This window comes from Pleurodeles waltl, chromosome 8, assembly GCF_031143425.1.
Source record: "Pleurodeles waltl isolate 20211129_DDA chromosome 8, aPleWal1.hap1.20221129, whole genome shotgun sequence".
Classification (NCBI taxonomy): Eukaryota; Metazoa; Chordata; class Amphibia; order Caudata; family Salamandridae; genus Pleurodeles; species Pleurodeles waltl.
In genome coordinates this window covers 1,541,906,792-1,541,932,797 of record NC_090447.1, presented here as the reverse complement: position 1 = coordinate 1,541,932,797, position 26,006 = coordinate 1,541,906,792, and the positions used below count along the sequence as shown (strand labels likewise).

Sequence of the window (26,006 nt, the reverse complement as noted above, 5' to 3'; positions counted from 1 at the left end):
ACTTATGACCATAAGCTGGACCATGTCTCTGGTCAACCTACCACCGAAAAAGGTAAACATAACCATTTATATTGATGTAACCTCTGCATAATGTAAGTAAGATGTACCTTTTTTATTTTTATTTTTAGAAAAAATATAATAACAGAGTACAGTCAATCAACATACACATGCGCAATTTTTTGTCCATCATTAATCTGCTGGATATGCACGCCATACATCATTACAGTCATATAATGAAAACTTAAGAAAGACAACCTGGTATACTCGGAATATCATCCTTTCTAGCTGCGTTACGCCTCAACCCCCAGCATAGTGTATGTGCTAGGCGTACAGTGCTGTTCTGGTACACAGCCTTTGATGCCACCTATTGAAGTGGGTAATTGGGCGTTCAACAGTCTGATGACTAAGTTGAGGTGTATTTTACCATTTGTTGCCTTGATACTTCCAAGCTTGAATGTTCCTCACCCTGACTAGTAGTAGTCCTGTCTAATAGGGTTTGGGTCATAGTCACTCATGCTAGAAGTCTGTCTTGCAAATTTGTGTCCTGTCTGGTTTTTCGCATAGGAGCTTCTTCTGCTCCTGTTCACTCTAATAAACCTCTTGTCCAACTTAATTTTGTTGGTGGGTGGGGGCTCATCCAGTGAATGGCTATGCGCCGTTTGGCTACTATGAGACCCAGGATCGCATAACACCTGCTTAGTTTTTTTTTCATTTTGTGGGAGTATCCCCAAAAGATAAGTCTTAATCAATTGTGGAATCTCCAAGCCTATCAACTCCCTCAGGATCTCCCGGACCGCCCCCCTCCCCCCAAATCTCCCTCACCCCAGGGCAGTGCCATACCATATGCAAGAAGTCTGCCTCTAGCACCCAATATCTAGGACAGGTGCTCTTCCTAGAAGGATTTATGTAGCGAATGCGGTGTGGTGAGAGATATGTCATGTGAAAAATATTGTATTGTATTTGCTTGAACTGAGCACAAACAGCTGTGCTCCTGACCCCCTCATGTATTCTGGTCACCCAAGAGGGTGATACGTTCTTCACTATGTTGCTGCAAGACCTCTTCATTCCGCATTTGCCGCAGTTGCCTATCAGAGCGCAGGGCTCGGTAAATGTGTGTAATAAGATGATGTCCTCATGACATCACTAGCAGACGGACCATGGTTTGTGTGGGACTGGGCTCTTCCGGGGAAAGATGGGCAAAGCTGCCGTGCAGTGGCCACCATTTTAGCATATTGCTGAAATTGGCCTGTGCCTAGGTGGAACGTGCCGGGTGTATGGTAACAAAGTGCCCATCCAGGTAGGGGTCTGACAACATTGAACATCCCCCCTCTTGCCCTTTACCGACCATCATTATGTGTGCTATACATCAAAAAGGGGGAATTATCGAAATGTCTAACTCAGGGGCATCGGGCGCCCTTTTCAGCACTCGTCACAGTTCTTTCCCAGACACAACCCATCAGATAGATTACATGCAGAAGCTCTCTGGGCACATTTGAACCCATCATGAGCCATTCACCCAGTTGGTGGCCATCATGTGAGCCAGCCAGGAGTTTCCCCCTCCCAGTTTGTCTCTCTATCAAGCCAATAGATGGCATGTTGCAGCTGTGAAGCACAGTAGGATAATTCCAGGTCTGGGACCTCCATGCCACCTCTCCCTCACTCCTGTCTAAGCCTGGCCTGACCTACCTGGCATCTCCTGCCCTGCCACAGGAGCTCCACCAAGAGTTTGTCTATTTCCCGAAATGTATCTTTGGGAATTATAGACAGCGCGGCAATACCACCATTTTTATAAGGGTGATTTTCCCCATCAGGGATAATTGTAAAGTGTTCCAGGACCGAACAGAGGAACATAGACCCTCCACCACCCATCCCATATTACGGTGTGGAATAAAGCTGGATTGATCGTCATGGATCAGTCCTGGTAAATGTGGGAGGAGGCGAGTGGCCAGGATGCAGCTAACGAGTTTGCCATAAAAATTTAACATTGAGATGGGCCGGTATAAATTAGTCCCAAGAGGATCTTTACCCGGAATCAAAGTGATTAGGGCTTCTGACATGGAGTGAGGTAACCGTCGTGCCTCATAGGCCTCTGCGAACACATCAAGCAGTCTATCAGCCAGAACGTCCGAGAAGGCTTTATAGAACTCTGTGGGAACACCGAGCTGAGGTTTTGGCAAATTTCTCGAGTCAGGCCCAGGTGTCATTGAGCTGACGCTTAAGTTGATTCAACACTTCCATAGCAGCGGGATCAGTAGGGAGTTCCTTCCCCAGTTCAGCGAGTTCTGCCTCCCGTGAAGTTAGCTCATTTTCCAACACCCGACGTACCCCCACAGAAGTAGACGTACAGATGCCCCGAAGCACCACCTTCACCGCATCCCATTCTATTGCTCTGTTCCTGGCCGTCCCCCAGTTTTCTGTAAAGTAATGTGTTAAGGACATCAATATCGTACCTTGGAAGGTCAGGTCAGTCAGTGCATCATCCTCAGTCTCTAAAGGGGACCCTCAGGGGCAAGTAAGATGTACCTTGTGGTGACCTCATGATCTATACAACCACCTTAGCAGCGATGAACAGTACCATTTGCAATGTACGGTGCCCGGACACCCTCAAGTCCTTCGTTGCAGAGGCTGATCAGACTCCCATCAGGATAAAAGCCGGCTTGTCCTGGTAGCAAAGACTTCTGATACATTTTATTTATATACGTACTTGAGGTTTTATAAAGGCGGCTTCGGACCGGGAAAGAGGGCAGCAGAATGCAGTATAGAACTGCTCAGGAAAAAGCGGGGCACAGCCCGAGCATTTTGTGTGAAATCGATCTCAAAGAGAAAACAGTGATCTGATGTATTATTATGTACAATAAAAAAATGTAAAGACATTAACTCTGAAATACCAGATTCTCCCCATACAGTGCTCGCACTGCATCTCTCGGTGACTAGGCGAAAAGGTCCATGGGTGAGGGTTAGTATGCAGGAGTTGGTTTTGGCGTCAAGAACTAAGAAAGGACCTACATGCCAAGGTGTTTGATTTGCAAGTGGTCTCTAGTCTGCTTTTGAGGCGGTGCCGAGTGGACCCAGAATGTAGGAATATAAGTCTCTTCAGAGTTAACTTTATAATTGTTTAATTAAAGGTGAGTCTTTAGTTCACCCAAGAGCTGACTGTAGGCATTGAACCCTGGGGTCTCCACGGTCTGTTGGCAATTCACCAGAGGATTAATTGCCCATTGTCATTACTTATACACTGGGTTCTGTTTGAGAGGGATGACCATTTAAGGACCAGTTTCCTTTTATCGAACAAGTAAAGCATGCTGTCTGCTACCTACCGACTGGTGGTTTCTACACCGAGGCTTCCATGGAATCCAGATTAGTGTTCACCTAGAACCTTATAGAGTTTGAAAACAGATCTTAGGCGCGAGGTCTTGAGGTTTGCAGGCAGTGTTGCCATGAATGACAGGCCTGAGTCTGGGAGGACATGTTCTGGTTTGTTTACATCTGTGGTAGATTTTGTAAGAAGAAGTTTTTCGGGTCAATGTTTAGGGAGTCCAGAATTGATCTCTGTTACTTTGTCAGGCGTTAAATACTTCTAAGACTAAAGATAGTCTGATTGTATTTGCAGGGTGAGGAAGGATGGGGTAATTTTTGTGTCCATGATCATCTCTTCTAGCCAAAGGCCAAAAGTAGTTGAAATTATGAGTGTGAAGCTGGGGCGTTTCTTTTCATGGTGGGCATGCTGATTGAGGACTAACTGAGAGTTCTTGTTCAATTTTAGAAAATGTTTCTTTTAATTCATATTTTTTTTTTTTTAATCAGCTCTTGGGTAGACCTATTTAACACTGAAATATACCTTTTTAGTCATAAGGTGTTTTTTGTCATTATAACTTTTAATTTTAGGAGGATTTTGAGAGAACTGCCCTAGGTCACACCTGGAAGTGCTCTCGGCGATAAACACACTTTCCATAGCACAGAGAATGGTCTGCGACTAAGTCCTTCTTATCCGTAGGACTGATATTGGCACTTTTTTGAGTGTTGAAAATCTGTCTCTTGAGATGAACCTTCAGCATGGGCAAAAAAAGTGCTTACCTTTATCAGAGACCATTCTGAGATGTGCAGATATGTAAGATACGTAGGAGTGTGGTGTGTGATTCCCTATGCTCACACCTTTCTTTACCCATCCTCCTTTCACGGAGGGGTAGCTGGGACGGATGGCATTTGATGTACTTCAAAGATGAAAACACTCAAGGTGATGGATGGCCAAAGGTCTCAGCCACTGGTAATCACTCTAGCCACATTCTGTGTCATGGTATACCACTCTGGACAAGGACCAAGCGAATGCAAATCAGACCTGGTCCTGCTACACTAAAAATAACCCAGGTACCTTCTGAGCGGGATCAGAAGCAACCTCAGGCCATACTCAGCATGTGTGGGCCTCACCAGTGAGGTGCAGCTTGAGTCCTGTGGCATAGGAACCGCAGGGTCCACATCTGGGCATAGTTGCTGCAATTAGGCGGTCGCACTTAGAAAGGCACAAAAGTAATTGGTGAAATGTTTGCAAACATCTCAGGCACTGACAGTCGCTCAGGATCCCTTTCCAGTTCATTAAGTTTCACCCACTGTGTCAAATCAGACAAGGACCAACCTTATGCAAAGACAATTAATTCCTGCTCCAATAAGAACACTCCAGCCCAAAGGGGAGCACAAGCCATTACAGACCAGTTTCTGCCTTTTTGGGCCTCATCAGTGAGGTGCAGTTTGAATCCTGTGCCATTGTGAGCACAGGACTTGCACCAGGCCCTGAGGGTTTCACTGAAGCAACAAATAGTGATATGTGGAGTGCTTGCAAAATTCTCAACCACAAGCAATTGCTTGGGCAATGTTCCAGTCCATTGTTTTCATGCCCACTGTGGCACAGGTGATGGGAGTCGACCATATGCAAATTATTTTTGGCTCTATGCGATTAAGAACAATCTAGCCCAATTTGTCAGACCACCTCCTGTTTGAAGGAGAAAATGAGCAACCCCAGACCAGTTACAGTGGAACAGCAAGAGCGCTACGGGCCCTCATACAAGCTAACAATATGTACCCACTAAGCTCCTCAGACCCCTAGACCCTGGTACCACTATCTGTGCACTATTGGAAACTACATCCTTGGCTCTTTCAGCCTAGCGTGGCCTCATCTGTCAGAGGCAGTTTCAATCCTATGGCAAAGCAAGCATGAGAGACACGTCTGGGAATATCTGTCGCACTTAGGACCACAAAACAAAACAACAAAATGTGATGGGTGAAGTACCTGCAAAGGCCTCAGGCGGTGGCAATGCCCTGGACCCATATTCCTGTCCGTTGTTTTTATGCCCACGGTGCCACTGCATGGGGAGCAGTCATAGGCAAATCAGTCTTAGGGCCTGATATAGATTTCAGTGGACAGGTCACTCCATCGTAATGGTGATGGATAGCCCGTCCGCTGGAATATAAATCACACTGTGTCCTATGGGATTTATATTTTGGGGGACGGGATATCTGTCACTGTTGTGATGGAGTAACCCAGCTGCCAAAATCTAAATTAGGCCCTAAATCTGATGCGACAGAAACATCCAGCAGGAATGAACGTTTGCTTCCCTCTGAAGAACACAAACAACTTCCGTGCGGCATCAGCCTGATGTTGCCTCATCAGTGAGAAGCGTCGCATGGTTCAGGAGGCTTGGGACCCCCCCTCAGGGTAAAGTCATACCGGACTATCTACAGAACTCCCTGGCCCCTTGTGTGCTCGTTCCATGTCAGACTCTGAATGAGCGCGCATGCAGGTAGAGGGACCTTGGCATCGGAGTTACTCTGAAGCCATCAAGGCTGAACAATCTTGAACTTTAAGAGGTTGCAAAGGAGAGATAAAACAGGCCCAGGCACAATTCTAATCCCCTAGACTAGTTTAAGCCTCTACCTCCCCCCCAGGTGATGTTTAACATAATTCAGGAGTTCTCTCATCCAATGAGTGCTCTGACGTCCACGTCTCCTTCATTTTCTTTCTGTGAGTCTCTATCTTCTTTCTGGACAAACTCCCCTCTATTTAGGAATCGTTAGGGTGCAGTGATGCTTCTAGCTCTTCTGATCATGTTACGGGTGTTTCTTGAATGGCTTTTGGTTTAAAGGCATTACTCACAGAAGTTAGCATCCTGTCATTTAATAAAAATGGTTAAATCTGGATCTCCTAATCATCCCTGTCCGGTTTGTAACCTACGACAGGTAGGCACTAATGCAGCAACAGTGGGTTGTGAGTTTGTCATTTCTCTGTTTACGTCACTGGTTGTTCCTCTGGACTGGACAAAGGCCTGTAGGATTCCTTGGCTGAAGAAGCCTTCTTTGGATGCATCCACTTAAGCCACCATAGACCTATCTCCTTGTTAACATGGAACATCGGGGGACCTTAGAGAGAAGTCCATGCCCGCATCTTTTCTTTCATCTAAAGTAGGGTGTTGACTATTCTTTGGAACTGAGGTTGGCACAAACTTTGTATGATTTGGATCAGGGAGGCACTGTAGCGCTGATCTTACTTGATCTCCCATGGCCTTCAACACTGTGTCCCTTGCAGTACTTCAAGAGAAGCTGCATGGGACTGGGATATGAGGAATAGCTCTGAGCTGAGTTTCCTACTTTCTTTCTAACAAAAGTTACTCCTCTTCTACCAAGCTGATGTAGAGTGCCTCAGGGGTCTTCCTTCAGTCCAGCACTTTTCAGTATTTATGTGGTCCCTCTGGCAAGACTCATGAGATCCTTCAAGTTGTCTTGCATGTGTCGATACCCAGCTTGCATTGAGGCTACACGGCAATACTGACCTGGCACCAAGAAATTCTCAGACTGTTGCTGACTCAATGGGTCACAATCCCCTTAAATAGAATAGGGACAGAATCGAGGGGCAGTTTTGTGAGGTGCACCTTCTCTCTGGTCATGTTCTTGCTTGCTGTGCTTTGGACCAATTCCCCAGTTCCTCTTTAACAGTCGAATACTTGGGTGTCCACTTAGATGACAGATTATTCTTTCAATCTCAGGTGGACACGGTTTCCGCCACTTGCTTTTCCTACTTGAAGGTGATTTAATACCACTGTTCCTTGCTGCCTGAGTGGACGTACACCAGCACTCTTCAGGCTGTTGCTGACCAGCAGCCAGATTGTTCTAATGCTCTGTGGTTGGGACACTTCATCCTACACTCCCAAAGAAAGCCAGGGTATCACAAATCAACACAAATACTGCTCCAAAGGAACACAGTTCACAACTGTACTTAGTCAAAGTCATATATTGAGAATTAATTTCAAAAGAGAGTTCTCCATTTTACAAAATAGTAAACATTTATTATACAGTTAGAGATATCATAGGAGTGACGAGGACGAAGTAACAACAATACAAAATCATAAGTGATGAAGACAACCTACGTTCAAGGTATCACAGAACCCCACATATAGATAATTCAAGTCTCAATGAACAGGGCATCACATAATCCAATTAAAAGACATTTGAAATGAGAAAGTCCAAGAAGAGTCTTTGGTCCACTTGTAATTTTTTGTGGGAACTTCATGAGGACAAGAAAGTGATTCCCAACACTTCAAATTCCCGATAGCAACCAAAGACAGCCAACGGCTCATCAGTCAAGAGTTAATGAATCTGAGGCAGCCAGAATCCTGCAGATTTGTCAGTTTAAATGGGTTAATTTCATTAGAACACCCGTATGAAAACTAACATCATTGGTCAATGACAGTTGATTAACTGACCATTCAAGAACTTCTCTGGTCCAGAACTCTGCAACAATCCACCCACTGTCAGCAGAGCACCCAGGCAGGAGGAACGGAGTGTTACGAGGACTTTAAACTGGGGTCAGACAGTTTTCACTCTTTACAGACACATATGATTGGTATCATCAGAGGACACAGGAATTGAGACAAGCAAAATCATCCAGTAAAACTGCAAAGTATCATCACGCAGCACTGTAAAAAAGCAGATTATCAAAGTACTGACAAGAAGTGGTGAGTTCACCGAGATTACATGGTTGGAATAGTCGCGTCCAGGGAATCCTAGCCTCGGATACAGCCTGTTACATTTACATGTAGTGACTGACCCTAGACATCTTAAAAGGTGGAAGCGAGCAGAAGGTTACAGACTCTGCTCGAAAGGGATCTTTATTTCTGGTGAAATGGTTGACACCTTCCCTTTTTGTGACTATAAACTAAAGCCAAGCACCTGATACCTTTTAAATCCCCACAGCAAACTGAAGACATATTTAGAGTCACAAGAAGTCAGTAAGAGACCACTTGAGACTGAGAGAAAGACCGTTGCTACTGACCATCATTTCTGAGTTGTTCCAGTCGTGTGGAAAGAGCTCTTCCTTCACCAGATACTGCAGCCGGGCAACATCAAAGAGTTTGGATCCAGGTTTTCCACTGTTTAGGATGGGCTCCAAGTACTTCCAAAATGTCTCTAGGGATTTTGCAGTGCTCTCCTTCTTCGACTTCTCGTCTACTAGAACTGCAAAAGATTTTATACAGATATAGATTATAGTTATGATGCATGAATTTCAAATCTGCCTGTAATACTATTAGAGAAAAACAGCCACACTACACCTCGTGCAGTGGACACACACACTGAGAGAAGAGTTGGTCAAATGGTTGAATGAGGGGCGATCACTCGCCCAGAGACGTAAGGCTCACGGGTTCAATCCCAGCAAATCAGACACAGACTTATAGTCGTTAGAGATAAAAAAATTTTTTTTTTATAAAGTTGGGATTAATAAAATTAAAGCTTAACTTTGCCCTCACTTCGTGGACCCCCACAGAGCCAGTTCTTAAAATTCTTTCATTCCTATACTTCTCTTCTCACTCACAACACTTCTAAGGTTACATATGGACAATAACACAGGTCCTACATATTATACCACTTATAAATATCCACTCTTTCTACAACATTATATCTCCTGCAAACACTCCCTAGTCCTTCAACATCATCTCTCCTGCAAAAATCACTGATCAAGCAACATCATCTCACCTTCAAGCTTCCACTGGTCCCAGCACTTCATCTCAGCTGCAAACATCTGCCACACCTACCACGTCATATTACTTGCAGGTATTCCAAAGTCCTATGACATCACTTCACCTGGAAACATCAGCCCCCTCCCACATCATCTCACCTGCAGGCGTCCACTGGTCTCTCTGCATCATCTCACCTGCAGGCGTCCACTGGTCTCTCTGCATCATCTCACCTGCAGGCGTCCACTGGTCTCTCTGCATCATCTCACCTGCAGGCGTCCACTGGTCTCTCTGCATCATCTCACCTGCAGGCGTCCACTGGTCTCTCTGCATCATCTCACCTGCAGGCGTCCACTGGTCTCTCTGCATCATCTCACCTGCAGGCGTCCACTGGTCTCTCTGCATCATCTCACCTGTTTTCCCGCTTCGGCAGATCTTGGGCTCAATTCCCTTGGACCAGATAATTCTTGCCTCAGTGCCTAATCTAATTAATGGGTCCCACTCTGCAACTCTGGGCAATAGCTTGCTTAATCTCCACAACGGCCCCAACAGCGCTTGGATGCCTGGCTTCACCCTGGGGGTGCTCAGGAGTGGGCGCCTCACAGGGAAAAGCCAGGAGGGGTTCCATAGCGGTATGAGTACAGCGCCTTGAGACCCTAACGGGTGAGTAGTGCGCTATACAAGTGCTAATTTACATTTTTTTTTTTTTTTACACCTGCAGGCGTCCACTGGTCTCTCTGCATCATCTCCCAGCGATCATCAAAGGGGCAGAACGTTAATCATTTCTAGTCGAATCAAGAGCACCTTGGTTATGGTTACTGTGTGACTGGAAAATACTAACAAAGGATGCAGGTGAGATGAAGCATAGAGACGGGTGATCTTTTGTAGGAGAGATGTGGCTGGGCCAAGGGATATTGGCAGGTGAGATGACGTTTGGGGCTTGATGTTAATCATTTCTCATTTACTAGGTGTAAATATATTCTGCATTCTACCTACTGGACATTTCTTGCTCCTTATTTGAATTTACAACTTCTAATTACATCATGAGTACAAATCACTCCTTCATCGGACTTGTCTTTTACCGTCCACAAATGTACAGCACTAAAATCTGTGAATAATTTACTACAATCAAACAAAGAATGTTAGGGCTACCAAGCAAAATACCCATTCTGGGTCATTTAACTTCCATAACCGCATTGGAATAAAATGACATTCGTGCAGCAGTTTTAGTATTTCAGCCGTTTCCTTTGGCAACTTAACACTGGACTGGTGGGCGACCAGAATCCAGAACATGCATCACAACAGCAACTGTTCAAAGGTGCCATCCAACCACCCCTAATCACGGACATGCCAATGAGGGGCATCACCTGGTATGATAGACAGGTACTTCCATCAACATACTTCTGTCCATGCCACACAGCCGGTCGCAAGCATCCCTGGGTCTCTGCTACTGAGTGGTGTCCCACATTGGCAGAAGGAGCCTCATACATTTAATACCATTTTTATGTCCTTTCAAGCTTTACTCACCAACACACCAATGAGCCAAAAGTTTAGGATACTTTGGCACCTATGTCGATCATGGGGCATTTTATTTTCTGTCTCGAGGACGAGAACAACGCTCTCGTTGAGGAGTGAGCACCACGGCCAAGGTCACAGTGAAGGTAACACCCTGAAGAATATATCACACCTTTCCTCGTTATTCACTACATTCTCAGTGCCTGGCCATACTTTTATTTTAGGTCACAAACGAGAGTACGGGGTTTTTTGAAATTACAAATGGGTTGAAAGTGTGCTGCAAACCTGCAGCGCTGCGACCATTTTATTTGCAACTAGTACTATTGTGTTATGCATGAAACTCTGTCACGTGTGCTGTGGTTTGCCGTGAATTACCTTCTCACCGCCAATTTTGGTCTGTTTATCTTATTGTATTTACCATAGGTCCTCCCCAGGTATTCCCTTGGCTAAGGTAGGCCCTTCCTTCCGTTCCCACGTTTCTTCCTACCGCGATTTAAAATGCAGCGCGCTACAAGCATCTGCAACAGGGATCCAACGCCCTGATGAATGCCCAGAGACCCTCCATAGCTCAATCACAAGGGCAGAAACATGTCGGCTAGATAGGTGACCTTGTGAGTCATTGTTCTCACACTGGTCTCCCATTTCTTTTAATCACACCACACAGAACCTTTTATTAAAACTCACCCTGGTATCTGAGTAGGTGTTTTTATTCCCATAGCATAGCTGGATCCCTACTTTCCAGAAATCAAACTAATTTACGCACTCCCTCCTGTTCCTTTAACAGCGCGGTTGAGTCCGCCCAGGTGGTATTGTCCTACCTGGGTGGTGCTAGGTGGTCATATGATGAAGCATGACACCATATAGTGTGTGAGACCACCTAGTCCGTAAAGGAAATCCCCCTCCACAGACCTTAAACCACCCCTCGTTTGATCTTTAGTTGAGATTTAGGATTGGTATAGTGACGCAACTAGCACACTTTCAACCCATTTGTAATTTCAAAAAACCCCGTACTCTCGTTTGTGACTTAGTATTGTGTTTGGGGAGTCGAGTACGTGGGTGTCTTCTCCTACTCCCTTATACTCTCCCTTTGTGTACTATCATACTTTTATTTTATTCATATCACCTTAGTGATGCAAGACTAGTCTAGATGATGACAGCGAACCTCCTGCAACCATGTTTCAATAACGTCAGAAAACTGGACCCTCTGCATTCCAAGCCACTGATGCTCTCCAGGACCACAGTCAAAGTCATCCACAGGTGCTCTGTGGATCTTTGTTTTCCACAATAGCCCTGGGTTATCCCAGACACGAGCCATCCGCTGTACGAAGGGAAACCTTGTAGAGGAAAAGCAGAGCTCTAAAAAGACAGCTAATGTCATCTTATTCGCACAAGGACATGTATGATTCTGCATTCCTGAGAGGTGCTACAGAAGAATCATCTTCAAAATCCACCACAGAGTCTTTCTGGCCATCTGTAACAGCTGCATCCTTATTTCTGTGAAAAGCTGAGATCATCACGAGCACAATGAAGCAATGGTAGCTTCACAAATCGCCCTGTTGAAACCAGCCAGAACCACCAAAACCTCCGGACAAGCCAGCTGGTACACCCGAAGCTCAGAGCCACCAAGTGCAGAACCAATGGCGATTCACCAGGAATCCATCTGATGAGCCACCTATAAAGCAGCCCTCGGCAACAACCACCGGCAAATCAAGGAAGTCAAGCGAGCAGCCAAACACATGAAAAAACTTTAAAATTGTCAAAGAATACACCAACCCGACCAGCCACAGAGAACACTGTCCATCCTTCTCAAAAACTCTACGACACCCTTTCAGACTACTTTCACAGCAAGACTGCCTCCATCTACAACAACTTCGACCCCCTCAACCACGATCTCCAACCTCAACTGTCTTGACTGCCTCAGCGCACACCAGCAGAACAATCACCAAATGGACTCAGCTCACCCAGCAAGTCACTTCAGCCATCCTGTCATAAGTTCACCCCAGGGCACCCACAGACCCAAAGCCCCCACCACCTGTTCAACTTCTGAACCAACCACATCAGCCCGAAGGGTGATACCACAAAACCGGTCCCAGGATGCTTGTTTCTGGTCCAGTGAGGACTTGGCCTGGCAGTTCGGGCTGGACTTTTCCCATGGGGAGCAGGGTCAAGATTGATTTGCATATGGCTGGGTTCAAACTGGAATGGCATGGGTAGCAACAAATCGATGGGTTTAGGCCCAGATCTGTACTGGGGGTGAATGTTTGACATTGTTCAACATTCCATCCATCACCTGTTCTTTTTGCAACAGACAACATCGGAGCACTCCTCGATCACGGGGAAACCACTGCCCTAATCCTCCTCGACCTATCAGCTGCGCTTGACATCGTTTCCCACCACACCCTCATCAACAGACTCCACAGCATCGGCATACAAGAGAATGGATCGCCTCCTTCCTGATAGGACGCACTCAGAGCGTTCGGCTGCCTCACTTCCCTTCGGCACTCAAGAACATAATTTGTGGTGCATTCCAAGGGTCATCCCTCAGACCCACTCTGTTCAACAGTTACTTGAGCCCCCTTTCCCACATAGTCAGATCCTGTAGGAAAGTACCATCTTGCCTGGCATGTTACCCCCATTTTTTACTTATATATATGTTTGTTTTTGCCTGTGTCACTGGGATCCTGATAGCCAGGACCCCAGTGCTCATAAAGTGTGCCCTGTATGTGTTCCCTGTGTGGTGCCTAACTGTATCACTGAGGCTCTGCTAACCAGGACCTCAGTGGTTATGCTCTCTCTGCTTTTAAAATTGTCACTACAGGCTAGTGACTAATATTACCAATTGTGATTGGCACACTGGAACACCCTTATAATTCCCTAGTATATGGTACCTAGGTACCCAGGGTATTGGGGTTCCAGGAGATCTCTATGGGCTGCAGCATTTCTTTTGCCACCCATAGGGAGCTCTGACAATTCTTACCCTGGACTGCCACTGCAGCCTGAGTGAAATAACATCCACGTTATTTCACAGCCATTTTACACTGCACTTAAGTAACTTATAAGTCACCTATATGTCTAACCCTCACTTAGTGAAGGTTAGGTGCAAAGTTACTAAGTGTGAGGGCACCCTGGCACTAGCCAAGGTGCCCTCACATTGTTCAGGTCAATTTCCCCGGACTTGTGAGTGCGGGGACACCATTACACGCGTGAACTACATATAGGTCAATACCTATGTGTAGCTTCACAATGGTAACTCCGAACATGGCCATGTAACATGTCCAGGATCATGGAATTGTCACCCCAATACCATTATGGTATTGGAGGGGACAATGCCATGCATCCCGTGGCTCCAGCATAGAGCCCGGGTACTGCCAAACTAACTCTATGTGGTTTTCTCTGCAGCTACCGCTGCTGCCAACCCTCAGACAGGTTTCTGCCCCCCGCGCCTGGGCAGCCCAGTCCCAGGAAGGCAGAACAAAGAATTTCCTCTGAGAGAGGGTGCTACACCCTCTCCCTTTGGAAATAGTTGTTAAGGGCCTGAGAGGAGTAGCCTCTCCTGGCCTCTGGAAATGCTTGGAAGGGCACAGATGGTGCCCTTCAGCATAAGCCAGTCTACACCGGTTCAGGGATCCCCCCAGCCCTGCTCTGGCGTGAAAATGGACAAAGGGGAGTGACCACTCCCCTGACCAGCACCTCCCCAGGGGAGGTACCCAGAGCTCCTCCAGTTGCCCTAGACCTCTGCCATCTTGAATGCAGAGGTGTGAGGGCACAATGGAGACCTCTGAGTGGCCAGTGCCAGCAGGTGACATCAGAGACCCCTCCTGATAGGTGCTTACCTCTCTCTGTAGCCAATCCTCCTCTGAGGGCTATTTAGGATCTCTCCTGTGGGCATCTCACTAGATAAGGAATGCAAGAGCTCACCAGAGTTCCTCTGCACTTTTCTCTTCGACTTCTGCCAAGGATCAACCGCTGACTGCTCCAGGACACCTGCAAAACCGCAACAAAGTAGCAAGAAGACTACCAGCAACATTGTAGCACCTCATCCTGCCGGCTTTCTCGACTGTTTCCTGGTGGTGCATGCTCCGAGGGCTGTCTGCCTCCACCCTGCACTGGAAGCCAAGAAGAAATCTCACGTGGGTTGACGGAATCTTCCCCCTGCTAACGCAGGCACCAAACTTCTGCATCACCAGTCCTCTGGGTCCCCTCTCATCTCGACGAGCGTGGTCCCTGGAACACAGGAGCTGGATCCAAGTGTCCCCGACAGTCCAGTGGCCCTTCTGTCCAAATTTGGTGGAGGTAAGTCCTTGCCTCCCCACGCCAGACAGTAATCCTGTGTACTGCGTGAACTGCAGCTGCTAGGGCTTCTGTGCACTTTTGCAAGACTTCCTTTGTGCACAGCCTAGCCAGGTCCCCAGCACTCCGTTCTGCATTGCCCAACTCACCGAGTTGGACTCCGACTTTGTGGGACCCTCTTTTGTTGTCCTGAGACGACCGCCGTGCTCAGATCTTCTGAACGCCAGGTGCTTCTGCGGGTGCAGCCTGCTTCTGCGGGGGCTCTCTGTGTTGCTGAGTGCCCCCTCTGTCTCCTCCTCCAAGGGGCGACCTCTTGGTCCTTCTTGGGCCTTGGAAGCACCCAAAACCTTCACCTGCGACTCTTGCAGCTAGCAAGGCCTGTTTCCGGTCTTTTTGCGTGGAAACAACTCTGCATCCTCCAGCATACCGTGGGACACCTTCTGACCAAAGGAGAAGTTCCTGGCACCTTCCGTTGTTGCAGTCTCTTTGGCTTCTTCCACCCGGAGGCAGACCTTTTGCACCTTCTTCCGGGGTTTAGTGGGCTCCTGCCCCCCCCGGACACTTGCGTGACTCTTGGACTTGGTCCTCTTCCTTTCCTCCCCCTCCCTCAGGTCCAGGAATCCATCTTCAGTGCTTTGCGGTCAGTTGTTGTCTTTGCAGAATCCCCTATCTCAACTTTACTGTCTTTCTGGGGTAGTAGGGTAACTTTACTCCTACTTTTCAGGGTGTTGGGGTGGGGTATGTTGGACACCCTTAGTGCTTTCTTACACTCCCAGCGACCCTCTACACACTACACTAGGCCTGGGGTCCATTTGTGGTTTGCATTCCACTTTTGAAGTATATGGTTTGTGTTGCCCCTAGGCCTATTGTCTCCTATTGTGTTCTATAGTGTTTGCACTATTTTCCTAACTGTTTACCTACCTGATTTTGGTTTGTGTGTATATTTTGGGTATTTTACTTACCTCTGAGATACTTTTGGCATATTGTCACTAAAATAAAGTCCCTTTATTTTTAGTAACTCTGAGTATTGTGTTTTCTTATGATATTGTGCATATGACACCAGTGGTATAGTAGGAGCTTTGCATGTCTCCTAATTCAGCCTAAGCTGCTTTACCATAGCTACCTTCTATCAGCCTAAGCTGCTAGAAACACCTCTTCTACACTAATAAGGGATAACTAGACCTGGCACAGGGTGTAAGTACCATCAGGTACTCACTATAAGCCAGGCCAACCTCCTACAGATCCCAGACACAACATCATCTCCTACGCAGACGATACTCAGCTCATCCTCTCACTCACAGAAGACCCATCCACCAGAACAAACTTAGCCGAATGAAAGAAAACAAACTGCCTGAAACTCAACTTCGACAAAACAGAAGTGCTGAAAACTTCAGGAGAAACACTTCCATGTGGGACCATGGCTGGTGGCCAGCCAAACTCGGAGCCACACCTGCGCCCATGGACCACACACGCAACTTCAGCATCTTCTTCAACAGCAAACTGACCATGAAGCAGCAAATCAACACAGTTGCCTCCTGCTTCCATACCCTCCGCATGCTCTGCAGAATCATTAGATGGGCCCCAGTCAACACCAGTAAAGTCATCACCCAGGCCCTCCCTAGGTGTACCTAGGACTATGGCAATGCACTCAGAGTCACCCTGGACCTCCCTAGGTGTACCCATATCACCCCGCACCTCAGAGACCTTCACTGGCTCCTCGTCCATAAGAGATGCCCATTCAAGATCCTCGCACACACCTACAAAGCCTTATACAATCAAGGACTGGCTTACATCAACCACCGACTGAGCTTCCACCAACCGGCCAGACACCTGTACTCCTCCTTGCTGGCTCTCGCACACACACCCGCATCCGTCGCAGCCGCATTGGTGGCAGCTCCTTCTCAAACTTCACCACCAGGGCCTGGAACAAACTTCCCCTCCTCCTATGAACAGAGACACCACACCCCAGCGCACAGATACCCCCAGGGGTGACAGTGCAGCGCTCTACAAATACTTATTGACAGATTGACAAATACCTGCATCCACACTGCAGCGGTAATTGCTTTCACCTCCGGGGTTCCTAGTCAGTTTTACAGAGTAACAGTCTGAAGATGCACCAGAGAACCAACACCCTGAGGTGCAAAGTTTCCTTCACTCCACCATGGTCTGCAGCCTGCAATTAATTACTAAGTCCTCACCATTCAGGATTCATTAGCCAAATACTTAATGCCAATATCGTTCAAATTTCCAGGATCGCCCACTGGAGCAGACCCTGTTAAGTTCTCTAACTTCAGGAGTACATACAATCTAACTGCTCATTCCAACGTTTTGCACTAGGTCTTCTCTCTACAATGGCGGCAATACTTGCAAATAAACCAGGTGCTCGACTGTGGCTCCTCAGGCTTCAGAAAAACTCACTGTAATAAAGCGTGTTTCCTGGCTACAGAAAAACCTCCTTTCGCCAATCGATTGCCCTGCTGAAGCCCTTTGCATATCCCTCCACCTCTTTGCTGCATTCAATAGAGGGCATCATCTCACTTTTTCTAAAAAGATTCTCTCCACAGCTGGGACTCAGACACAGATCTCACATTGCCAGAACAGTTCCTTTTAGATCATTGTTCCAAAGGAGACTTCACAGCTCACCGGAAGAAACATCATTCCAATGACATAAAGCCAAATGCAAATGCAGATAGTTCATGCCTCTCGTTCATGATCTGACCAACTGCATGAGTTTACCTCCATCCAGGACTAACTCGGCCAGGAACGTAGAAGTCATTGTCAACGTTGAACTCTCCCTCAAGTCTGACAGAAGACATTGCTTGTCCGCTTCAAGTCCCTAAAAGAGTGGACTTCATCAGACAGTCACTTAACTACTGCGTTTCACTCTTCACTGGGATTTCAAGCTGATGAATCCACAAACTACTGCTAGTACAAACCTCGTAAACACACTAACAAGCAAAGAAAGACCACGTCCTTCCTTTGTGAAGACATCTCAACTGGTACTCATCTCATCCTCTGCGTCACGCCCCGTGCTCCTTCAAAGACTGGATCCAGATTGAAGTCCATCACTACACGGTGGCACATGCACTACACACTTACAATCGAGAACATCGGATGTGTCAGACCTGGAGGAAGGTCTGTAGGCATCAATGAGTAGGATGTCCTTCAAGGTACCACCCACGTCCTTCCGTTATCACACTCGCTAAAATCAAATATCTTCTTTGATGTTTACCTTCTCCCTTGGCCACCTCGGGCCCCATCATATTCGGTCCCCCTTTCTCCTCTTCTGTTTTTGGTTGGTCGATTCGTACGTGGAGAGATGCGGCTTTCGTGAGAGGCTGCTCTGTATAAGTCATATAAATAAATATATATGTGTCAAGGCCTAGAGACATCCAGATAGGGGTGCTCTAACTGCGGTCACTGCTGAGATTAGAACTTCTGTACCTACAATGTTGTATCCAAGAACTGTACAATGCAGTTAACTTTGAAAATGATTCTCCACCATTCAACGTGAGACACTGGTCAAAGCGAGAAAGATCTACACTGGAAAACCTCCAGGTCACTTAACATTTCACTGTCTCTTGAAAATGCCATCAACTGTCAATAGATATTGTTAAACTAGTTTAAGACGGTCAGCCATTGTAAGAAAGAAGGAGATGGCATTATAGTGGCAAGCACAGATAACAAGGACAGACATACATTAGAAGTGTACATTTTCTAGTCGTGGATGTTCATCTGGGCAGAGCTGTTGGAGAAGAGCGAGTGTTCGAAGGTGAGATCCCAGAGTAAGGTGACGAGCAGAATTCCCAGGTCTCACTCCTCAAGCATGTTCATTGAAGGTGTGACTTGAGATGCAAGCAGATGTCTTACAGATCTCAACTTCGGCTACCCACCTCAAGAAAGAACCCAGAGGATAGGAAAGTGGTCCCCTCCGAGCCCGGGGGATAGAGAAGGGAACCCCTCAGAGTTCAGTGTGTGGGGAAGGGAACCCTCAGAGCACAGGGGGTACGGAAGGGACCCCTCAGAGCCCAGGGGATAGGGAAGGAACCCCTCAGAGCCCAGGGGATAGGGAAGGGAACCCCTCAGAGCCCAGGGGATATGGAAGGAACCCCTCAGAGCCCAGGGGATGGGGAAGGGAACCCCTCAGAGCCCAGGGGATATGGAAGGAATCCCTCAGAGCCCAGGGTATGGGGAAGGGACCCCTCAGAGCCCATAGGATAGGGAAAGGAACCCCTAAGAGCCCACGAGATAGGAAATGAAACCCCTCCGAGCCAAGTGGATGAGGAAGGGAACCCCTGAGGGCCGAGGAGATAGGGAAGTGAACCCCTCAGAGCCCAGGGAATGGGGAAGGAACCCCTCAGACCCCAGGGGATAGAGAAGGGAGCCCATCAGACCCCGGGGATAGGGAAGGGAACCCCTCAGAGCCCAGGGGATAGGGAAGGGAACCCCTCAGAGCCCGGGGATAGGGAAGGGAACCCCCCCCAGAGCCCAGGGGATAGGGAAGGGAACCCCTCAGGACCCAGGTGATAGGGAAGGGAACCCCCTCAGGACCCAGGTGATAGGGAAGGGAACCCCTCAGAGTCTAGGGGATAGGGAAGGGAACCCCTCAGACCCCGGGGGATAGGGAAGGGAACCCCTCAGACCCCGGGGGATAGGGAAGGGACCCCTCAGAGCCCAGGGGATAGGGAAGGGGTTCTTCCTCAGGGTTCACTGTGTAGGGAAGGGAATACCCTCAGGACCCGGGGGATAGGGAAGGAACCCGTCAGACTCTACAGTTAGGGAAGGGAACCCCTCAGACCTTACGGGTAAGGAAGGGAACCCCTCAGACCTCACAGGTAGGGCAGGGAACCCCTCAGACCCCACAGGTAGGGAAGGGATCCCCTCAGAGCCCGTGGGATAGGAAAGGAAACTCCTCAGACCCCATGGGATAGGGAAGAGAGCCCCTCAGGCCCCAGGGGACAGTGAAGGGAACCCCTCAGACCCCAGGGGATAGGGAAGGAACCCCTCAGACCCCAGGGGATAGGGAAGGGAACCTCTCAGAGTCAAGGGGTTAGGGAAGGGATCCCTCAGAGCCCAGGGGATAAGGAAGGGAACACATCAGAACCCATAGGAAAGGGAAGGGAACCCCTCAGACCCCAGGGGATAGGGAAGGGGTTCTTCCTCAGAGTTCACTGTGTAGGGAAGGGACCCCCCCCTCAGGACCCAGGGGATAGGGAAGGAACCCCTTCTGGACCCAGGGGAGGGAAGGAACCCCCTCAGGACCCAGGGGATAGGGAAGGAACCCGTCAGACCCTACAGTTAGGGAAGGGAACCCCTCAGACCTCACAGGTAGGGAAGGGAACCCCTCAGGCCCCACAGGTAGGGAAGGGAACCCCTCAGAGCCCAGGGGATAGGGAAGCGACCCCTCAAAGCAGAGGGGATAAGGATGGGTACCCCTGAGACGCTAAGGATACAGCTCTACTCAGGGACACCACCAGCTTTATGACCCCAGGTTGGTGAACCTTTATGTTGGAGAAACATTCATCTTAAGAACCATTTCAAAGACAAAATACGTATGATTCGTTAGAGGTGAATTCATCTTTTAACAAGCATTTTTATCAATTTAATTAAAGATTGGCTGTGAAAATGTTGGTTATTGCCATTTAGACCTTATGGGTTGGTGTTTGAGCCACACTTGGTTGTCTAGACTGTGTGACATTCCTCGCCTCCCTGGTTAGAGGTGTCTCCAGAAGGGATGGGTACAGCACAGAGGTCTAGTAACAGTCATGTGACAGTCGGACTCTGGAAGTTCAAGGCCTTAAGAAGAAAAGCTTTTCTCGGTTTTTTTTTGTAAAGTGCTTATTAACATTGGTCAAATAATTCGATGTCAGTGTGTGGATGGTTTGTATTATCAGAATGTATTCCTTTCAGTCTATTTTATTTTAGAAATTAATTCAATTATCACCGCACTGCAAATGTTCTATTTTTTACTTGAACCTGGTAACTCCGTCTGAAAGACATGCATGTTCACACGTGTTGCCCTAGTTTAGAGCATGATCCGAATGGATGGGTGTAACACGGACGGTTATTGACCTGAATATGAAGGTCAGAGCTGGGGGTTTAAGGCCTGAGTGGACAGAGGGGGTCATTCTGACCCCCGCCGGCGGCAGATGCCGCCGGCCTGGCGGGAACCGCCAGAAGACCGTACCGCGGTCGAAAGACCGCGGCGGTCATTCTGAGTTTCCCGCTGGGCTGGCGGGCGACCGCCAGAAGGCCGCCCGCCCAGCGGGAAACCCCCTTCCACGAGGATGCCGGCTCCGAATGGAGCCGGCGGAGTGGAAGGGGTGCGACGGGTGCAGATGCACCCGTCGCGATTTCAAGCAGACACTGAAAATCTTAATGGGGCCCTGTTAGGGGGCCCCTGCAGTGCCCATGCCAATGGCATGGGCACTGCAGGGGCCCTGTTAGGGGGCCCCACGACACCCGTTCCCGCCAGCCAGGTTCTGGCGGTGGAAACCGCCAGAACCAGGCTGGCGGGAAGGGGGTCGGAATCCCCATGGCAGCGCTGCTTGCAGCGCCGCCGTGGAGGATTCCCAGGGGCAGCGGGAAACCGGCGGGACACCGCCGGTTTCCCGTTTCTGACCGCGGCTGTACCGCCGCGGTCAGAATGCCTATGGAAGCACCGCCAGCCTGTTGGCGGTGCTTCCGCGGTCGTTGGCCCTGGCGGTCCATGACCGCCAGGGTCAGAATGACCCCCAGAGTCTTTTTAGGTCAACCTATCTCTATACAAAATCATGCACCATTGGTCAAAATATTTTTTTGTATGTTTCATGTACACTATCATGGTTTGTAAGATGCACTTCAGCTGACCTGTGAACAGGAGTATGATTTTAATAGCAATGGCATTTGATCAGGCCATGTTGATGATGTCTACGCCATATCTGAAGTGTTTTGGGAGTTATGGAGTGAGTAGGAAGTGACGTCAGATGCCACATACTTGCACCTGGGTATCAGAGCGCTTTGTTCACGTGATAGGGCTTTGGTTGGTCTTTCAGTCCATGGGACGCTGTCTCTACAGACACAAGGTGAGACGGGGTAGGATGGCATTCACCGTCACGCCCAGTGAAGGATCTTGATTTCAGCTACGACATGATGCTCATGCGTGAAACCTTTTTTCAGAGATCTGATGGGTTGTACTATTTGACTCTGAGAAGGAGGGACCACGAAACAACTCCAAAAGAAGGGAGAGAATACCTGCTGCAGGAGTCTGAGGAACATTACTGTTGGAGCTACAGTTTATGACCCTGTTTTGGGAGAGACAGGGATTCAACTGTGAAATGTTGTCTGTGTGACAAATCATTCAGATGCATTTATGAACCTTATTGGATTATATCATCTATTGTGGCGCCCTTTGGCTACTTTGTCCATTAAATGTGATTAAATCAAAAGACGAACACATTGGACCCTGAGGCACTGAGCACTTTATGAATAAACTTCTTTGTCCAATATCTGGAAATGTATTGAGAAGTAAACAAACTAGAATATCATATATTTGTATTTTCTTTCTGTGTCTTCTTAAGAAGCAGGTTTGAGGTGGTTAATGTCCAGAACACCTGAGTCTCTTCACCCTCGGTGCACAGGTTGCTATAGTGAAAGGAAATCTTGTTATGCAAGTGATGCTACTACCGGGGTCCTAGTGACACCCCAAGAGCTGTCAGCCATTGCGGACCGTCTGCCCGTCTGCGTCAAGCCAGCACTCAACGTTAACTAGTAGTCTTTTATAATCCCATATAATATGTTAATTTACATCATAGCATGGGGACATTGGTCGAGCAATAATTAAAAACAAGAAATCTTTCTGTCTTTAACCATCTGATCGTTCAAAGACAGACACTAAATCACAGAAAGTCAAGTATCTAAATCAAAACCTGTGACCCTAACGAGAGGCCTGGTTTGATAATGCTGCTGCTGCTGTTTCAAGGAGATGCGTTGTAGTTTTTAATTCCAGGGACTGCTTCACGACGGACCGCCTATTACAGAACACCATGAATGCTAAATCACAAGAGTGAGTTGTCTAAAGAAAAATTTGAGAATTCAATGACAAACAAGACAAAAAACCGTCTTTAAAAATGTTGCTTTTCGCAGGTTTGGAAAGGCCTTGGCCTAATTTGCATATGTGAGAAACATGGTCTCTCGGTTCTTAAGGGTTGTTGTGTTTTTTTCCCAAAACATTCTTTACAGCCCAGAGAATCGTTTTTTAACCACAAAACATGCGTTGGGTGCGTTCACTTGGAAAGCCTCCGGAGCACAAATCATGCTTAGGTATCAATCAGGAGATGATCGGATTATAATCCATTATATTTGGACTTTGTTCTGAAAATTGGTTCTGTGCATCTGAATTGGGAGAATGTGGATTATCACTGTGATAAATTTCAGACAGATTAAGGGTCGGATTTAGATATTGGTGGACGTGTCACTCCATCACAGCGGTGACAGAGAGCCCCTCCACGGACATATAAACCCCATTATATTCTATGAGATGTACATTTCAGGGGACGGGATATCAGTCACCGCTGTGACAGAGTAACTGGTCCGCCAAAATCTAAATCAGGCTCGAAGTCTTATTTTGTCTAACTAAATACTATTATAATTTTTTTTGATAAATTAATAATGCTATAACTATTCCAACTTCTCCACAAGAAAAAGTCTTATTTGTGCTTTAAGTTTGATGTGTGGACCCGCTGCATGTATGTTACCCTTTGAGTTGAGAAGGAAGGAGGCACTGGGCTTTATATACCAGAAGAAACCTCCAATCATTTGTAATGTACACCTCGGTTTATGACCTTAGTGGTCCCACTTCAACCAGGAGTAGTGAAGTCGCTCAGCTTTCTGATGACTCGAGGGATCAGCTCCACCAGGGATGGACAACTCGCTCACCTAATTCATGGTCCAAGTGAAACTGACTCCACGAGAGATGCTGAACTCACCGACCTGGTTTCTGGTCTTAGTGAAATCAACTCCACCAGAGATGGACAACTTGGGGACCAATGTTCACCTCCTCGTTGTGCTGCATCCGCTTACCACTCCATCACTCCATCGAGTTTCAGGTCTATCCTGCACTGGACTATAACTGGACAATAACTCTTGAATAAATGAACAAAACAATAACCAACTGTTCCAAACAAATTGGTTTAGACACATAAGAAAGGAAAGACTTTCCAAATGAAAAAACAGCCAAAAGAGTCAGTACACCTGAAGTTTCCTACATATTAAAATCAATGTCTCTAATGGAAGAATGCAGAAAATGCTAAAAAAATGTTTTTAAAAAAATCGGAAAATAAAAAACAAAAACAAAAAAACCTGTAAGAACAGTCTTGTATTAAAAGCCACAGAGCTCAGGGACCTAACACTGAGCACAGACACCTGATGGGGTGCACAGTCCCACTGAACTCCCTGTATGTGGAGCTGACGGGCTGAGCCTGAGAGGAGGGGTCTTACATTTGCTTCTCTAAATCTGAGGGCTTGGACATCATGTGGGTGAACTGTCTCCCCTAGGAAGGGTCTTTCAAAGGATGTGTATATCTAACACTGCCTGGCCCCATCTTGCAAGAGGCCCTCTTCTCTTCCATGGCTCCTACCTTCTGTCGCCGGTGCGGGTTCCTCGTTCTTGGCTGGCAGCAGCTCATAGTTCTCCGACGATATGTTGATGATGCTGGAGACATAGACGCCAACATCTGCCAGCATGGCCAGCACCTGAGGCTGGTAGAAGCCGAGGACGAGGATGTAATGTTGGGCACCGTCATCCGGCTCGTCATCTGTCACAGAGAAAAATATTATCAGCAGCCTTGCTTGCCGGTGAGTAGAAGACATTTACACATGCATCAATATCACTGGAAGACACTACAAAATGGGCGTGGCTGGCCGCGCGGGAGCAAGAGAGCGGGACACAGCCAGTCCTTCATGATGGCCACTGACTGCATGGATTGGCTCAATTTGGGTCAATATACTGGGATTTACTTCATGTCCAAAATCTTGGTAATCTGTCCTGGATCTAACCCCCTGGGATCTCACTGGACGCCCCTGTCCTGGGGGGATCGGTAGACAATCTCCACCCTCACTTCATTGTCCCCACGCGCCGACTAAGATACTTCGGTCGAATTCCCACACATGACTGCCTCTCCATATAGAGACAAATCCTCAAAAATGTGCTAAGATGATAAAGGGAACTTTTTGAAGTGTGCACAGCTCTTGTGTAAATTGTGCCATGTACGCACGGCTTGTACCAATGCAAAGCATGAATGGCAGCCAGAAAGTGGGCAGAGGAAGGGGTGGGGCAGCCACCTAATTTCACTCACAAAGCAGTGACCTCACACGATACGTCATGATTTACCTCTCTCTAACCGGTCACGATATGGACCAGATATTTTGCATCTTTGTATAATGTGCCATCTCTCTTTCTCATGGAGATATGGACGTGAACCAAAGCACTAAAGACCAGTCATTAAACCTAAACAAGACACACACACACACACACATACATGCATATACACAAACACACTGCCCCGCTCACCCGGTGAGCCGGACACCCTACATTTTTAGCACTATCACTGATTGTAAATGTATCTTACGTGGATATCACTTAAACCAGGAACTCACCTGGCCCTGCCTGGGACTCCCTGCCCCTCATCCCCTTGACGTCTACCTTGGAATGCATCCCTCTGGCTTCCTTTGCTTCTAATCCTGAAGACCAACAGATTAGAAACACCTTGAGTACTTACTGGCCGCCTCATCCCCATGCTGGCCCTCAGGCGAACTCCTTAACCAAGACCGGTAGTCCATCAAGAAACACTCTCCGTGTATCTCTGCTCCATCACGGTGACCATGAGGGCCTGTGTGTACCAGACACTTGCTGTGACACCTACTACTCCAACGTTCCTCCAGGCAAACCTTGTAGCCTCAGGATGGAGGGCGTGTCCCAGGGATTGGGACGAGGGAGATCCCTTTGGAGCAAAAGTATCCCTGCAACTTCAATTACGACTTTCCATCTCATGGCTCTACCTCACCGCAATGCCTGCTCTTGAGGACAGACTACATTTCCTTTAGGAAGAGATGGCCAACACATTACGTCCTCACAATGACACAACAACCGCACAATGGCAGCAGATTTACACAAGTTACCTTCACCGACACCAAACTTGCACCAAAGAGACCCCCATAAACTCCCTC

At 47.6% G+C, this 26,006-nt stretch overlaps 1 protein-coding gene across 5 annotated transcripts in view; it reads right to left on the bottom strand.

Moving 5' to 3' along the window:
* SPAG17 (sperm associated antigen 17) overlaps positions 1-26,006 on the bottom strand; it is a 720,739-nt gene that overhangs the window by 460,529 nt on the left and 234,204 nt on the right. For 3 of the 5 annotated variants that reach the window (XM_069203004.1, XM_069203006.1, XM_069203007.1), the window contains exons 6-8: positions 24,419-24,595; positions 18,034-18,144; positions 8,318-8,499 (exon numbers count right to left, since the gene is read on the bottom strand). In XM_069203004.1, the coding sequence (XP_069059105.1) occupies positions 8,318-8,499; positions 18,034-18,144; positions 24,419-24,595 (470 nt within the window). The remainder of the gene's footprint in view (positions 1-8,317; positions 8,500-18,033; positions 18,145-24,418; positions 24,596-26,006) is intronic. The other 2 variants (XM_069203008.1, XM_069203009.1) reach the window with 1 other exon arrangement.